Source organism: Haliaeetus albicilla, chromosome 7 (assembly GCF_947461875.1).
Source record: "Haliaeetus albicilla chromosome 7, bHalAlb1.1, whole genome shotgun sequence".
NCBI classification, from domain to species: domain Eukaryota; kingdom Metazoa; phylum Chordata; class Aves; order Accipitriformes; family Accipitridae; genus Haliaeetus; species Haliaeetus albicilla.
In genome coordinates, this window is record NC_091489.1 from 5,796,661 (window position 1) to 5,815,356 (window position 18,696).

Genomic DNA, 18,696 nt, shown 5'->3' on the forward strand with positions numbered 1-18,696 from the left:
TGGTCTGCGGTGCTCTCACACCAAGGTCCAAGTGCAGTATGCACCAGATCCGAGACGCTGCCGTGTTTGGCACAGGATCCCGCTGACTTCAAAGCAAGACCACCACCAGAAGCTGCTCAGGTCCCACGTTTGTGTGGCTGCTTCCCCTCCAGCATATGAATATCGTGCTTTGCCAGCCTGCGCAGGTTGAACAGCACCGACATGGTTCATCTGGAGAGGGAGCTTCAAGATGAGGGAAAGGGGAAAAATATATTCCCAAATATTCAACAAAAACTGGATTGTGGTTGCATGAGCAGGAAGATGGGACCAGCTTGGGTTCATTGTCAGATGCACAGGAGTAATGCTACTGTAATGCTGTTGCAATGCTATTTCAAACCCAAATTTATATCCTATTCAATTTTGCCTTTTAAAAAACAAACTAGCATGGTGTTTCTAAACCTTGGCTGCTGAGTAGTCTAAGAGCAGCCAGAGTACTGGTTTTCTCAAGGTCCTCAGGGATACAAGCAGAGATGGACATTTTAAGAAAGTAATGCTCCTAGAAAGTTCCAGCATTTCAGGAATTTTCTGTTCTTGGAGGAATACCTGGCACGTACTTGGAGCTCCTTCTACTGCAACTTTCCCCATTAGTGGGGAAATAAAAGGCCAATGAAACCAGACAAGTTCATACACCTTCAAGGCAGAGCGCAATGTCGGATGTGATCTGAAGGTGCAAGCAGCAGGTGCTATTTGGGCTTTTCCTAATCCAGTTTTGTATCATCTGGATGGCATTTACCTCTCAGCGCTGCAGCTAAATGAAATCCTTGAAGGAAATGAGCTGTAATGAAAGAGTGTAAGCTACCCCCTCATCATCCATTCAACTTCTCCCCTTGCCTACATGGCAACCCATCACATGAAGCACCTTTTGCCAACTATTTATCAAACCAGTGAGTGTCGCTTGAAGAAAATGGTTCATTGTTTTTCTGTTGGTAATAGCTGTTGGCTGAACACCGCAGAGATGCCGAAGGCATCTATAATTGCAGGCACTCCCACGTGAACTCCCAAGAAAAGACAGGTTGCTCTAGAGTGCCCGAAGGACACTGTGGAGCTGCCTCAGAGCTGCTGAAGAGCCAGCTACAGCATGATTAGGCTCAAGCTAGGTGGCAAGATAAGTGCCAAAGCCGCTGACTGAAACATTAAATAAAAGGATTGTTATGGCATATCCTCCTTGCAACAGTTCAAATACCACCATTCAGGTTTGAGCTCATTTAGTCCCTCCAAAGAAAAGCAGTAGTTGTGCTGTGAGTCGTCTGCTGTCTCTCCCTACACACACATCTCCGAGTACTTGATGTTCTGCCTCAAAAAATATGGGTTTTAAGGCAAACCAGCACGTCACTTTGATAATTTCCAGGCTTTAGAGCTCTAAATATGACCTGCCCCATTAGCCTGGTACCAGCAGCACTTTTTGAGGCCAGATTCTTTAAGGTGACATTTTCTAACGTGGAATTTTTTTATTTTTTTTTTAAAGCATCTTGAAGTGATAACACAGCTGATAGCTGCAGTGTGGCACAGAAATCAGGAACAACACAGTTCCTGTCAGTGTTATCCTTTGGAGCCTGGGATACACAATGGCATGCTCCAGCCATCACATCTGGAGGGGAGAGAAGTCTGAACTCCAGCTGGCTCCACTGAATGGAGATTTATCCTGGACACACAAACTCCTTGGGATGCTGCATACTCTGAAGATGCAAATCCAACCGTATGCATTTATACACAGCAGATGCATGACTCTACTGGAGATGCAGTAGATGGAGATGCAGATGGAGAGCCGTAGAAAGCCGTGGTAATGCCCATTGCTGAAGGAGAAACCCTTGAAGTAGTCCTAAATCTCACAGTGCTCTCTGCAGGGTATCAAAAATAGCATCTCAAAAAGGAACAAATTCTACTCTAAGAGATAAAACTGGAAGGGGCTTTGCTCAGCTCAGAGCCTGTCCTTAGCAGGGTTGTATTACAGAAACTCTGTGTTACTGAGGGAGAAGCCACTGGGGGCATGGCCTCGATGGATGCTGCTTGTCCCAGGACACAGTTGATGCCGGGGGTACCTGGAAATTGCCTGTCCTAGCACGGCAGTTTCAACCCATGCCCCAACAGCAGGTTACAAACCATCCCTGACATGAGTTACCTCTGGCAGTGTAGGTCACAGGACATGAGAGCCCTTGGAGCTGTGCTGTGGATAAATGCGAGAGGGGAGAGATCACAGGGGAGTGGGGCAGGGCTGTCTGTCAGTCTTTCTGTGTGCGAGGCTGGACACATCAGCAGGGTTTGCTATACTGGAGGCTCCAGCACAAGTGCTGGGTAAGAGATGTAAATTGAGGAATCCACACCAGCGCTCTCCTCTTTTTTTTCCCTCACTTAATTTAGCATTAAAACATCCTATTTGCATAATAAACTATTCCGCTTAACTACCAAGCTATGGGCAGGAGCAAACAGTTTCAGCCTGACTTTATGAACAAAGCAGATTTACAGGGAAATTTGCCTCGGATCATTCTCAATGCATCTGTTTTGAAAAAGGGGGGAAAAAAGCAATGTTTAAGCAATAGCAAATCAAAACTGATTTAGGGATCTGAAGGACTGAAATGAAGCCAACACATTAAAACTAACCACAAAAATTATCATAACTACACTTATGCAAATCTTTTTCATATTACATAAAAAACCCAACACAGCTTTATTTAGGAATTTGGCACACTAAAGGGGAAAGAGGAGAGCCATGGACAAAACGTGTGAGTACTTATTTCACTCAGATATTAGGGTAAGAAACACAGCAGCAGAATTACAAGCTGGCAAAGGAGAATTTATAAAGACAGCAATACACCAGGCTCAATATATTAAGTAGATATACTTCAGTTTTATACCAGGAACTTGATTCTGCAGACTGGCTTTTCTTTTTTCAGTCTGCTTTTTAGCACAAGCTTTAAAACTTCAGCTCAGACATTAAGTTCTGGATCTGTTGCAAAAAGACAAAATAGAATCTATAAAGTCTGTCAAGAAATAAAAGGTTTGAATTTGGTTTTTTTTCAAAGTCAGGTTAGTACAGCCACATTTAAATATGAATTTATTTGACCTTGGCTTCAGAAGGAATTGTTGGGACGCAGTATTTTTACCAAATATTTAGTCTCTATTTAAAAATTAAGTTCCTTAGACATTTCCAAAAATGTCAAGCACCAAGCTAAGGTTCTTTATCACATCCAGGTTTTATCAGATCGATGCTCCACACTTTCCAGAAAAAACAAAACAAAACCTACCCTCTAAGCACAAAATTTTAGTTATGCACCAAAGTCACTAACTATTTTTGAAAGGGCAGTCACAGAAACATCAAGTGCCTTTTTGAGAACAATTCAAATATTGAGTTGACAAGATGAAATCAACTGGGCAAGAGATAAATGGAAGGAAAGCAAACTTAAAAGAGAAATTTTTGGCTCTGCTGAAGATGCCATAAAGCACAAAACCAGAAGGAAAGTTTTGTTAATGTGTACTTTTACGATACATTGTTTTATGTAAGAATGTAAAAAGTAGCAGAAATATTTCTGATGAGGCTTATCAAATACCTAAAGACTTCAAGAGAAAAATGCATCTTTTCCCCTATTGTTTCAAACATAAGAGAAATCTAGTGAACCTATTTATTTTAGTAAATTTTAGTCTCTCTAAAAACATGAAAGCCTTGAAAATGATTGTTGTCCTCATCTTTACAAAAGCATCTTTTTGATATTTAGGAGGTCTCTCCGAAGTTGAAGGTGTGTAGTTAAAAAGCAACGCTGTTCAGAAGGTTGGATCTGGATCTGGTCCACAGATGAACAGGCAGCCACTAAGCACCTTTAATCAGAAATAATGAGAGTCAAGGTAGGAAAACCACCCTGTGAGTGACTTGCTATAAACAAATGGGGATTGCATCAACTTAGGCTAATATTTAAGCATCATCTATGTGATATTTTTAATCTCCGAAGGTTTGTAACCAGTAGGTTCTGGGTGCTGACAACCCCAACCAGTGCCATTGGCAGCAGCATCCCACATTACAGGGAAGGAAACAGGTTACACATTTTGGCCAAGCTCTGACAGTCAGTGGGAGAGCAGGCACTAAACACACCAGAATTTGTACAAGTTTGAAGTTCTGTGTTGACATCAAAAAATGTATCTGCATCCATTTTGAGTACAAACCTGCATTTTTTTAAAAAAAGTTAAGTAAAACAGGCTGGTATAGTTATGGCAGACCACAGACTACAAGGAGAGCGTAAAAGATTATTTCTCTCTAGTAGCTTGTTTTCAAACGTAATATCCCTCCTCTTAAGCACACGAGGCAGATGGCATGAATTACAACCCCCTCCCCAAATAAAACAAAAATATAGAAGTTTTATATGCCTGAGATTTGCGAAGCAGGGAGGTTCCCAGCACACAGACCGGCGGATGCCAGGACAGCTGCTCAGGGCAGATGGGTCCTTTGACAGCTTGATAATACTGACTTGCTGGTGAAACTAAGCCCTGGTAAGGCCAGCCAACGTGGGGCCATCTGTTTACTGGAGAGGAAAGGCTCTTGGAACAGCAGGCAGCCAATGCTTTGGTTGAGAATTAAACCAACAGCAAGATCATCAGTATTTACAACCTTTACTTGTGCAACCCCATACGTACAGCTGGCAGCGTGACTCTGCCACGTCAGACTGCTCCTGCAGCGCCGCGCTCGGTTTCAAGATGCGGCTTGGGATTTTTGTACTATGGTTTGTACCACCAAAGGCTCTTTAGAAGAAGCTTTCTGCTTATGTCAGTCTGTTAACAGCGGGCAAGGTGATGGTTTGTGTCAAACTTTCACAGTCTTGAATGAATGCCAAGAGCTGTAGTTCAAGACTGAAAATAATAATATGGTTAGAAAGGTGTGATAATGAATACACTGAATACTGCAGAGAGCCCGTAAGAAACATTTTTGTAAGATGAAACACTCCCATTCACCTATTCCCACAATAATACCTTCACTGGAGAAAATCCACAATACGCAGCATCAAAAGGGAAGCTCGATTGGGAAGGCTGACACGGTAGCCGCAGAACGCAGGAACTTTGTATCACTGTGCCACACTGACTACTCAGGTGTGATTTCTTTAATTGTTTTTATATTCTGATCATAAATTTCTCAAGGACAGGCGGGAGCTGGACAGAGCCTCATAAAAGGGCACAGAAAATGTTAAGTGCTCTAAAATATTAAAATGTTCATACTTAGAAGTATGATGGCTTCTATAACACCTATAGAGGAGGAGGAGGATGGGTTTGAATTTTCTATTCTAGGACACTGCAGAACACATATCACAGCTTCTGACACTCTAAATGCCATTTTTTCCCCCAGACCACAACTAATCCTTCCAATTTCACACTGCTGCTATAGACTGTCCAAGAACAGAAAGGATTCACCTATTTTAGCCCAGTAGCTCCACTAGCTGGAGATAGGGAATGAACTGGGCAACTCAAATAACACTCTGGGTTATGGGCTGGACATGGCCTTTGGGTCACTGGAGAGCTATTTTCATAGGAATTATAGTTACTGCGGAAACCTGGTTCTAAATTTTCAAAGTAGTCAATGATTTTCAAGTGCCCCAAATAAGACTTCCCAAACACAAAACAATTTCAGAAAACGACAAGCAACTAAACCATCAGAAAAGTCAATCTCCTTCAAAGCACATCAAGCTCCAATAACTTCTCATTTCTACCAAGACCTCCATCCTAGGAGGACCCTGAACACTTGCATGGAGCTTTAGCATCTAGGTGCTGCTTACAGAACTGAAAGCATCAAAGTTATATGGCGATGCTGGTATAAAGTAAGTTGAATGTGTCTCAACCACAGCAGAGTCCTCTTCCTAGTGGATTTTAGACAGAATTCATGTTGACAATAGGAGTAAGACATGGACAGGCTAAGGAAGGAAAAACTGACCAATAATCCTCTTCATGCTCAAAGGAAAGCCATAAAATAAATTGCTACTATTCACATTATCAAACAAAAGAATTGACTTTTTAGATGTAGTGGGCAAGTACTCAAATAAAGGATTCACAGTTTTGCTGCAAAAATTCAAATCAGCCTCTTGAAAGCCCAAGCCCCTCTCTTGAGCTTATTTTATTTTCAATATAGCAAATCCAGGACTGTGGGAGACAGGTTTTTTTTTCCATGCCAGGAACATATTGAGAAGTGTAACAAAAAGCTACTTTTTCACTAGAATGTGAGATGGGGAAGGCTTCCCTAGCCAGGGAGTTAGGACCCATTTCAGAGACAGTGAACAAACCCTGCCACAGCAGCAGCATCGGGAAGATGAGTTTTTAGGAAAGGAGAAGATCCTCTCCTGAGTTCCTTAATGAGTTCCATTCTAGCAGGACAAGTGTTTAGAAAAGTTTGGTAGCATCAACAGCTGAAGAAACCTTTTTAAAATTCTTTTATATTTTGGAAAGAGATTGCATTTCATCGGGCTGCTATAATTCCGCCTCTTCATGCCCTGGAGTCATGAAAGCAACAAATCTTTAATCTATGCAACGTATTTTCCAAAGGAAAACTGTCATTTCTTAACCCAGGTTACAACTATGGGGTTGACAAACCTACACAGGAATTACCAGAGATGATTATAAAGATCATAGATTAGTCAAAGGTAAATCTTAGCCAAGTCTTAGAAATTTTTTTTTAAATCACTACGACAAAATAAGAGAATTAAGCCAATTTTTCCAGGTTTTATATATATATATATTTTTTTTTTTTTATAAGGAAACTATTTTTCCTTTTGCTACTACCTTTCCACAGGGTTGAGTACCTGGTGCTTAAAAGCTGACAGCTAACTGTGGGCAAGAGCTCCTCCAAAACACAGCACTAAACTAAAAATTAATTATGAATAGAAATCCTGTATAAAAACAAAGCTCAAGCACTGAAAGAAATGTTAGGGAAGAGTCTGATATGAATAAAGTCTGGTCCTTTGTCAGGCTCCAGCCGCCGCTAACAATGGTGTCAGCCACTGGCACGGCTGAATCAGAACTAAACACGGGTTAGTTGGCAGTGGTGACAAAGGACAAATCGTATTAAATAGCAATTTAGAAGCAGTTTGTTTCCAGCCTGCTTTTCCGAAGCAGCGCTCAACTCCTTTTGATCTCGTCTAGTCTACAAGAAATCACCAGCATCGATGGAAACTTCCAGTTAAAGAGTACTCATCACCGGCCTGGCTGCCGGCGCTGCTGACACCCATTGTCAGTTAATGGATAATTTTCATAGCATCCACAAAGCTTAAGTGACAGATTAATTTGATACCAGCGGTTTTAACACCCTTCCTTTGTGTGGAGGCTTTCTGTCTTATGAGATAGTTATTTCCTTGGAGTAAGGTCGCTTTGTGAGCAGCACACCACCACACTCGTGTTTTCAAATACCAGTTTGGGCTCCTCTTTCTTTCTTTGTCCCAAAAAAACCAGAGTATGAATCCCCATCGTCTCCTCGAGATTGTTGCTGACTACAGGGAAGATGCTTCTGTTTTAACTTGCATGTAAATCTATTAGTCTCGGCAGTTAATTAAGGTTTCTACAAGACAAAGGTGAACAGCTTTAAAAGAAAGGAATAATTTTAAACTGATTAAAATCAGCACAGTTTTGATACGAAAGAGCATCTTTATGACAAATTGAAGTGTTTTTAACCTCTTGCACGATACCTGGGCCTGAGCTGGAAGGTCCGTTTCTTCACATCAGTGGAAAAAATTCAAATAAAAAATATTGAATTGATTTTAATCAAACCGGGCTCTCCTACTTAATGATTTGTGTTCCAGACTGTGCTCATAACTGAGCTGAGGATTTTCTCCTAAACAAGAAAAATAAAATCATGTTGAAGCTCCTCTGTCCTTTTTTTACAGACAGCTTCAAAAATGTGCAAAATGCTTGTCTTCACCCTCGCACAATGAATTGAAAATGTGTATTTACAGACTGTTTCTTTCCATCTATCTGACAAACATCTCTGCATTCATACTACTAACAAAAATCACCCAGTAGGCACCAGTCTCGGAGCTTAACCTTAAACACCACTATTTAGATAATGGCAAATTTTAAAATCTTTCTCTTAAACATGTTTTCAGGAAGCTTTGTTTGCCACAACATGAACTGTTGCAAAGAGCAAAAAAACAGAAAGCACATTTGTGAGTTCTTCTACTTGTACCAAATATATTTTATTTCCCCAAATTGCCTGCAATTCTGGTTAGGTTTTATTCTGACACTCGATTTATGTTATTCAGGGGGATTAGGAGCATACTACACTCATCCAAAGTTTTAAGCAATTCTAGTGAAACTAGTATTTATGGCTAAAGCTTTGAATACCAGGAAAGCAGTCAGAAGTGCACTTTTATTCGCAAAGAAAGGCTCTCCTGAATGCCCTAAAGTGGTCTCCCCTAGGCTGGGCAAGCCCCAGACCCAAGCTCAGCTTTGGTCTCTCCTATGTCCACAGCAAGGGGTGAGCAGCCTCCACTCCCCCAATGCAATGCAACGCTGCTTCATCCCCTTCCAGGCTCCCCAGTCTGCTTAGACTGTGAACTCTTTGGACCATGATCTGTTTGTTTATAGTATTTAGCATAATAAAGCTTTAATCCCAGATATAGCCCCAGTGTGCCACTGCACTGCTGATGGCAGGCAAAGAAAGGTACGTTCTGAAAGGATGCAAATCTTGCTTAATACGGAAGCCTGGGTAAACTGAGCACCTTACAGCAAATGTGTTTCTATTTCAGTTTGTTTTGAAAGGCTGATGGCCCAGATTTTTGCCCCAATTTTTTTACATATATGTATATATACGTATATACATATACTCTCCACATTTTTAGATATACGCATATATAAATATACACACATATATTTTCTCCAATTTTTACATATATGCCTGTATAAATATATGTATATACATATATTTTACCCATTTTTACATATATATGTATAAATTATACATACACACTCACATTCCTGTATTACATACAGATGATACACGTGCACATGACACTATGTCTAATAACCAAACGTCTCCACTTCCACAATCAAATAAATTGCTGCCATCTCGGCTAATGTAATGAAATGCACGGATGGAGCAAAATTACAATACTAAGGCATGTAAAAGGGAAAGCCAAGGAACGTAATCTTCCTAAAGACACCTTCATGCCCAGCCAAAGAGAGTCCTGCATGGAGTAAGAACAGGGTAGCAGGCTTTAATGGAGCCTACAGCCCATAGTATTAGTTTGAGTTCCATTTTTACGAATTATTGCTTGGTCAATAGCATAGCAGTGCCAATGCAACTGGCTCTAAGGCATGCCAGTTTAAGAACCCAGAACTAAAGAAAATTAATCCAGTGCACACTAATGATTAAAATTGGCTGACAGGTCTCAAAGCGCAATAGAAAATACAAAATTATCCTTAGGCAAGTGATTTTCTGCTGGAGTTCTGCAGGGATTGCTTTTTACTGTTCTTTTAATTCCCCCTTCCCTTCAGCAATCCTGGAAGAAAACCAGCGACTGTGGTTGCAGACAATATAGGGATTAGGATAACAGAAAGCATCGAAGAGAGCAGGACACTGATACACATTGATCTGAACTGCGTGGGTAAGTCAGACAGAAAATACCACGTGTGTTTTAACACAGACCAAAAAAAACCCAAAACCTCTTTAAGTTAGGGTGTGCTGCAGAATGGAGCACAGCTCTGAAGTACATCCAGAAAGAGTCCTCAGTACATCAATTGACTGATCAGTTGAGACATATTCTAGAGGCTTAAGGACCATGAAGCAATGTAGGTGTAAAAGATGGAAAGGATAAGTTCTTTCCTGGCTGATAATCCTCCCCTTTTATGTCCACCCTCACTCCTCCAAGAACTCCTCAGGTCCCTTTCTCCTAAGCATGGGCTCCAATACTTGAAGGGACACTGTGGACACATCCACAGCCTCCAAGAGCTGTTTCCCCTGCACTGTAAGCAAGTGCTTTGGCAAGCTAACAACGAGAGCAACGTGCTACCCTCGTCACTTCAGAGCATCTTTTCCTCCTGCCAAGCAGCCCCATGATTCAGATTTCATATGCTTGCTCCTACAAGGGACTACCCAACACGCTGAGCTGCTAGAGGATTTTTCCAGCTATTTCATGCACTCTGCTTAATCACAGCTCTTCTCACCTGGCAGGTACAAGGGCTCTGAGACAGCCACAGCCAGAGAACAGCAAGGAAAAAACCCAGGCAAACTCAAGTTCACAGACACATCTACACACTGCTCTGCAGGCAGTACTGTGGCCACTACATGAGCATCTCAGCCAGCCTTCCCATCGTTTCTGTTGGGAATTCAGTTACCTAAATCATTGCATTGTTAAAAAAAAAATCTAGCTGATATATTAAAAGTACGACTCAAACATCTGTTAACTTGACTAAATACAACTCACTATCTTAACCAACAGAGTCACTACTCCAAATAGAAGCATCATGTTAGTTTTATGCTACATAAATGCTAATTTGTGACACAACTTGAAAGTAAGAAAACTCCTACTAGGAATAATTTTAAAAAGATGCACTTTCAGGTAGATTTTCATGGGCAAAGGGGAGAGATGTGACTCAGGCAATATGTTCCCAAATTTGAAGTCTTTATGCCTAAGAACAGGAACAGCGTAACTTCTCCAAAGGCAGCTGCCAGAATACAGCATCTAAAGGCATTACCTCTAAAATTTTTCTGAAACGTCTAAACTATTTCTTGCTGAAAATTTCAAAAATTCCCAATGCAAGATGTGTCAACACTGAAGTTCCCAGTTAAAAAAGTTTGGAAAAATAAAAACTGAAACAAAGCATCTGAATTAGAAGGTTTAGGCATCCTCAGCACAGATATCACCACCAGCCTCCTCCTCATCTTTCCTACACACTAATACAGAACGGCATAGAATTTTACATGATTTTATTACATAAGTAGTTAAAGTATCATTACCTACTATGCTACATATAACCAAGGGTAGCTGTGCAACCTTACCCTTGCTAAAAACTTGTAACAGGGGTTTCAGGACTGGTATTGAGGTGGCTGGAAATGACTTTGTATGTTCAGAGAGGACCTTAAGTGAGCCGCCCCCTGCAACCCAAGAAAGCTGCTCCCAATGTTCCAGGTGAGCACAGCTCTGAAGTCCCATTACAGGGTCACCCGGCGATTGAACTTTCAGGCTCAAGATTTTACTGCCGGATCCACTTTCTTTTCACAGCAACCACCTTCTGACAGGCAGGACAGAGAAACTTGACACTTGCCATGAGGCACACAGTGACTTTCAGCTAATCCTGTTTAATGAGGCATTCCCCAAAGTGCCTCTCAAGCAAGGGGTCAGCTAATCCCATTCACTGACAGGATTTTTTTACTCTTAGAAAATGGAAAGTGGCTGAAAACAAGAATATTTCCTTTTATTTTGATTTACAGATAGTGCTTTGAAGAGGGAAACCATGACATTTGGAAAATTAAACGTGAGCTGTTCCCGTCCATTATTGTTAAACCAGTAACTTTTATTAGGTGTTGGAGAAAAACGGGCTTTTAGACAGGCTCTCCCATTTAAACAGCTATGCTGAGATTTGTCATTTAAAGCACTAAAAAAATGCTAATACTGTTTTAAGTGAGGATTAAACAGCACTTAAGAGCATTTAGCTGCCATCCTTCTACAGACAGTGATTAGATAAAAACTAATCATTTTTAAAGATAAAAATGTCATTGTTAAAATCAGTATAAGAAATCGAAAATCAATAGTTTATACCCTTATAAGAAAGGCACAATATTTTAGACCAATGGCCACACAACATACTTTCTTAAAATGAAGAACATGTGCCTCCCACTCAGCTATACCGGATACGTGACAAAAAGGCTGGGTGCTTTGTAGTAACATCCGAGCAAAAGGAACAGGAAACCAGGTCAGTCTGAACACTGAACATATGGGATCTGGAGAGTAATCAATGGTTTCACAGCTCTCCCCAATATTAGAGAGTCATTAAGGCACTGAGAAACATCAGCTATCTGAAGAAGATGCCACCTGTGTTCAAAACATGCCAGCCATGAAAGAACTCCAGCTACTTCACAGGATGCCCGAAATGAAGTGTGTTGCTTTACAATAACTGTAATCGTCTGAGCCTTCAAGAGTAGCTACCTTTGAAATTAAACTATATTTAGGTAAATGCAAAAACAGTGAATGTTTTCAATTGCTTTTCAGCACTGAATTTCTCAAAACAAGTTATGCCGATGCCGAGAATTCATTTCAAATGAATTTAGCACCTACCTCCAGCAGTACAGACAGCAGTGAACTTTACACTGTAGTGGTGAGAAGTGGCTAAACCAGCACACTCTTCTTGAATTAATGAAAAAAATGACCTAACATAACCTAAATTCACTTCCATTGTCCTGCCACTTGTAGCTCTCTATGAGTATTTACCTATAAAGACTCCTTTTCATGGGTTGTAAATGGAGCATGATATTGTGAACAGCAAAAGCCAATGCTGCATGTGATGCTGATCAACATCAGTCCTCAAGAGAATTGGTTCTAGAGGAGCAAGGGAACAACTCTGAAGGTCTGTTCACTCCACACACCGTTTCTCTACAGAGTTACTTTTATGTGATTGCCTGCAATGCCCTACTCACTGCTGTGATGCTTGTCTGGACAGTCCCAAACTTGCTCTATGGTATAAAGGTGATTATTGTTCATTCAGCTCAATGCAAGATAACCACTCAAGTGTTCATTTAACCAATAAAACACCTTTCGCACATTGATTTACAAGAGACAATTTTCAGGAAACAGAGATGACATTTTACTGCTCAAGCAATAAATCATCTACTGATACTGGGGGCAGGGAGAGCAATGTGAGAGATGAATAGCTGTATCTTAATTTTACATATTAAGAGTTTGACTGTAAGAAGCGTTAAGGAGACATTGTGACACACTCAAAATGCATCTTCAGTGATATTTGTCCCCAAACACCTATGATCTAACAAACTCATACAGGGAAGGTAAAAGGGGCAAACAAAGTGTGGTAGCTAAAAAGCATGTTCCAAAAACGCAAGGAAAAAATGTTGCTCTGCTATCCTCATAGTACAGTGAAGCAACACAGATAAAGCTCAAGACTGGCATCAAAATGACTTCAGGGGAAGTTTCTGATTTGGCACGCTAGACTGAGTTTTCAACAAAATCCATCCCCAAGACTGACCTCTTGAAGTGGTTTGCCAGGACTCCCACCAGCTCTCCAATCCTGCTGTCATTAGAAGGCTCTTTACTGAAGAGACAAACAATGAGATCCTTGTTGTCTTTCGTGTGGAAGACCACGAGCTGGTCCTTTCCATTGGAGACACTCAATCCTATCAACTGTGAAGAGAAAGCAAGAACGATATTATATAATATTACATACATTGATGTATCTTTGCTACTCGCCAGGCTAGTTCTTTCCTCTCCAAGATGCCACATTCACTCTCAACATCTACCTCTACCACAGAGCTCAGTACTCCTGCCACAAGCTGAAAAAGTCAAGGTGATACACCAGTGGTTTTTTGGAAGTCAACAGTCTCAAAGGTGCGATGAAATTTTACCATCTAGACCGGGTTCACTCTCAGCAACTCTTGCCAGAAGCAGCAAGGTCCCGTGTTACTGTAGTGTCCTTCTGCCTATCCAGCACCACGGGTGCACCCACCAAAGAGTGCACCAGGTGGATTTCTAACAGCCAAAGCTTTCTTTCCCCAAAACCTCACACTGAATGACACCGCATGGTTCATTGGCAGAGCCACAAGCCTGCTTTTTTTTTTTTTTTCTTTTCAAAGGAAACCAACAATCATCATGAGTTTGGCCAACAACCAACTTCAAATTCACATACGCAGTGCTGGGAATGCAATGATATCCAGATAACGTAAGAATGAAGTTTACTGAAAGCCTAAACATCTTGATGAAAAATATAAGTCACAAATCCCGCAAAGCCATGATGATTCCAGTATTTAGGCATGGATTAAGGTCTTGCTCTTCTGACAAAATAAAAAGGTGTGGGGTTTTGGTTTGGTGGTTTGGGGTTTTTTTTGCCTATCAAGTAACTGCTACTTGGCACATTAAAAGCTTTGTCCTCATCATCTCACAAAGCAAAACCAGGAAATTTTTTAGGAGTGGCAATCTGGGTACATAGGCTATTCAGATGAATATTAGAAAAATTAAAAAATGAATCTCCGCTGGGGAAACAAAATATAAGGATGGCAAAAGAAACATCAAGAGGCAAGTACATTTAACAAACTGGTGCTAAAAAAATAAAATAAAAAAAAGAGAGAGAAAGGCAAAAGAGTGATGAGTACAGAGAGAGAATACAGCAGACCTTCCCTGTCCACTAAAGGACTACACAACTCCTTTGAGTAATCCAGAGATTTGCATAGAGAAGCCACATTCTCCTCAAAGTGAGAAGCACCAATATACCATTTTGTGGAAACGAAAGTCTCATTATTCCCTTCTTAAAGAAAAAAGCCTTCTGTGTAACCCCGCTGCCTGTGTTGGAAAGGATATTAGCACAAATCAAGCTGGAGACTACTCACTTCTTTCAGAAGCATGAATCATATTCAGAAACAGTCTGGATCCATATGTTTGGTTTAGCAGTCACAACGTATTACTTCCAAGAAACCTGTTCCAGCTCTGGATGTCTAACACATACCAGACAGCAGCATCGTCCCAGAAAAACACACCACAACCAGCATGCAGCAGTGTAGTGTATGCCCTATTTTCTGGATAAAACACTACTCAAGTTTAGAATCACTAATATTTTGTTGGCTTATTATCACAGTACAACAGTCTGTCTGAACTACAGTAACTGCCGATATTTCAAGTATTGAGCAGAGACCTCCTGCTACCAGTTGCACAATATACCCAACACAGGTGGAGTTTATTCTCTACTGTTCACACTATTTTGAGGTTATGAAATACTTTAAAAACAAGCTACACTTCATGCACAGACATTAACAGCTGCCTGGGTTTATAGTGTCCCTTAAAATTAATTTGCATGCTTAAATAACATCCTGTGAGCACAATAGCACCACAGGGACTACTGCCATCAAGGTTTTAAATGTGCACTGAGTGTGAAAGTTGAACAAGTTGAAATCTCTGGATTTGAAAAGCCTATTTAAACATTAATTATTCAACAGAAGCTTGTTAGAAGTCCAAGAGCCCTTCAAAATTTTCCTATTTCACCCCTCCCCGTAAGACTATCTGAACAAATAAATATAACACAAAAGAAACAATTTCAGAGAAGGTGCTTATCTCAGTATTTACAAACACTAATATTAGCTCTGCTTAAAGATCAGGAAAAAATTTTCAGCATCCACAGAACATCTTTTATTGTATTCAGAACTGTACTGGGAAAGGTAGTTGCAAGATCCTTTCTGCTGCTCAGTCGCTTTTTAATTCCTTTCTGCCATTATCTGTTTATTTTCTCTCCAGGTAAGAACAAAAAGATAATTGTATATTGGTACTTATGAGGCAACTGCCAGAATGCTTGCACACAGAAAATCCCCTAAAGTAGCATCTCAATCCAGCAAAATAGTCAGGGTAGTGAAAGGAAAGTTATTGCTTTGTCATCATTTGCACAAAATTACAGATTCCTCACACAGGACACAAAATAGAATGCAGAGCCTGGGACCCGAGCAAGCATGCATTACAGGCTATACTGAAACCATTTACATGTAAACATAGTTAAAGGAGATGGGGAACTGTAGTGCAATTTCTTCAGCCGAAAACAAGTTTATGGTTGTAACAGACATCAGCTGACTGTCTCCAATGAGATTTCCATGGAAACACCATCCCTAAGGATGTTGCCATGTTGATACGGTGCTTTCAAAATGCTGACAGCGAGCAGCACAGCTAACAGGCAGACAAATTTCAACTGGGTTCACCTTTAGATATTGGAAGGGCAATCCATCTTCCCCAGTGAACACACATCCTTCTGGTAGGACATATTTGGTGCACCGATATACATCAAGACTGGTGTAATTATTATCCATTTGCTTCTCAAAAATCTTTGTATCAGTTCAAACAATTGTTCTTTCCCCGAAAGGGAAGGAATCTCTGTATCCCTAATTGGCTACTTACAGCACCTCCCTGTACACTATGAAAGTGTTTCCACACAAGAAGGGATCAGGCATGCAGAAAAATGAGAGAGAGATGCAAGGCAGCTCAAGAGGTGAAAGACAATGCATATTCAGACAATTTAGTAACAAATATAAAACATAACTACAAAAGGAAAAAACCCCTGCATTACAGCATTAACCATTAGCAGGAGTACAATTTACAAAATCCTGGCAAAAGAAATACAAATATTTCATGTCCTGTATATGAACCAAATAAATTTCCAAACTCTCTCCTCCTCTCCCCCCTTCCTGCGGCACAGAGAGGGGTCAGCCGTAAATCAACAGGATCAGTGAGCACGCCCCGGAACCACCATGCAATCCCAGTGTGTACGTGCAGATTTTCTACTGTTCCCCAGGAACACAGTGCAGGAGAAGTAAGTAAAAGGAGAGGCTGTGGCCAACAGAGCAGAAATTTATCACTACAGCATTTACCAAAGATAGCTTTCATCAAATTTCCACTCTGGAATATTATTCTGACACCTGTATGAGTCAGCAAAGGGTCTTTTGGACCCATCCCTCCTGTGCAAAGTACTCCAGGACCTCTTCATAGTTGCTCAGGTCAAGGAAACTGTTCAGTCAGGAAGCCTTGTGGTAAGTTGCTAAAGGGAATAATTGCAGATCTATAATAAATCTAAATAAAGGTGATTTATATCTACAGAAATTTAAGTATTCTAAGAGCAAGAGACCTATATGCACAGACCATTAACTGCTTCGCTGCTAGAGGAAATGCAAAGCAGACAGCCAACATACAGCCTGTGCTACAGCACTCTGTAAGAATGGTTATTCTATTTTAGATGTCCGTGTTTTGTGGAAAAAACAATAACTACTAACATTTCTATGTAACAGATATTCTATAGACAACCTACAAATTGTATCCAACTTGCTTGCCCCCTTTAATGTTTAAGGCATTAAGAATTTTAGAGGAAAACGTTCAGATACCAACAGGGACCTGGTCTTGTGCTGTTATGTAAATGTAAAAGCTCCACCTTTAAACCCATCAGGCACACAGGTAAAGCAGACATTTTTCTAAAACTGTGATAAATACAGATTTACTTATAATTACTAATGTAGTAAGTGAATTGCAGTGGCCTAGCCATTTTCTATAAGGTAAGAGTGCAGAAAACTAGTAGTGAGAAATTGTGATGGACAAAATTCCACCTTGTCCACCTGAGTTCACCTTGATACTTCACAAAAAAAAGACCTGTCCAGGAAAAACACTCTACGTAGTCTCTATGTATTTGAACAAGTTGGTTTGCACAAGCAAGAGTCAGCCATTTAGCAGCGTAATCTGCTGACAATTTCATTTTGCACAATTAAGAGATAATGTCAGTAGAACAGAACATCAACTGAGGAAAATGACCTGCAGCTGCTAACTCCCTGGCAGTAATGTCTTTTCAAAACAAGAGACACTGCCATGGAGACATTGCTTTGTACAGCGAATAACGAATTGGGGTACGAGCATGTTACTCCACACACATGCTGCCGTGGGTGGTCGGTGCACAGCTTAGATGGATGACCAGCATGGAGGTTAGAAGAGGACCTATAAAACCAATGTTACATATGCAGTCTGAGCTAATCATTCACTCCACATTTGCAGATTAGATTTTACCGTTACCCTAATCCCATCTCTGCTCTTTTAGCAATACGGGCCCACCAGATTTATTATTTCTCCAAATGCAAACATCCCAACAAATTTGTGTACGACATTTCCAAGCAACCCAGCCAGGTTCTGTAGGTTTAAGATAACCATAGCAGTGTTACCTCAGGCTGAATCAAAAAACCAAGCAGTTGAATCCACACTCCAGGATGCTGAAGAGCTAAAATGAGGTTTTCCCCCATCCCCCTTCCTACTAGTGATAATCTGCTGCTTTGTCACTGGCAGCTAAACTCTGCTACCCCAAAGGCGAGATACCTCACTATAATTCCGAATTTAGCTTTGATAAGATTTACATTAAAAATGAACAAATAAAAAAAAAAAATTTCAAACACGACATGAAGGATCAAACAAACCCCCAGAGACACAGAAATTGTGTCATAAGCTGCTGTGAAATGCTAACCCCCTTATGGGGCCAGGATCTTGCAGCGCACAGCAAATAAAAAAACAAATAGAAGAAAGAGCAGAAGAGAGTGTGATAAGCAGTTTGGGTTTTAGCTTTTATTTTATGTGCTGAAATTAGAAGCTAACGTGATGCATCAGTGTTGTAGATAATTGCACTATAACTGTTTTAAAGACATTAAACATATTAAAAACTGTAAACCAAGGTCTTTTTCCATTTTATGGATATGAAAATGGAGCTAAACAGTAGATGCACTGCCCATGACTAAGAGAGCCCGAGATGAGATTCCCCAGTCCCTGTACTTACATTATAGAGGGGGATGGTCTTCATCACTTTGTACTGCTTCATAGGGTCCATCTTATAAAGGTGTCGATCAGTAATGAAGATTGCTCTGTCCTCCACCTTATTGAAGCGATTGACCTGTAAAGAAGCAAATTTTCAGTCCCACTGATCACTGCAAGAACATGCTGAATAAAACTGCAGCAGGAAATATCCAAAACTCACACA

General features: G+C 40.6%; 1 protein-coding gene across 1 annotated transcript in view; it reads right to left on the reverse strand.

The window, feature by feature from the left end:
* Positions 1 to 18,696, reverse strand: part of MYO1D (myosin ID) — a 162,438-nt gene that overhangs the window by 47,214 nt on the left and 96,528 nt on the right. The window contains exons 20-21 of the mRNA XM_069786766.1: positions 18,496 to 18,609; positions 13,195 to 13,349 (exon numbers count right to left, since the gene is read on the reverse strand). Of these exons, the coding sequence (XP_069642867.1) occupies positions 13,195 to 13,349; positions 18,496 to 18,609 (269 nt within the window). The remainder of the gene's footprint in view (positions 1 to 13,194; positions 13,350 to 18,495; positions 18,610 to 18,696) is intronic.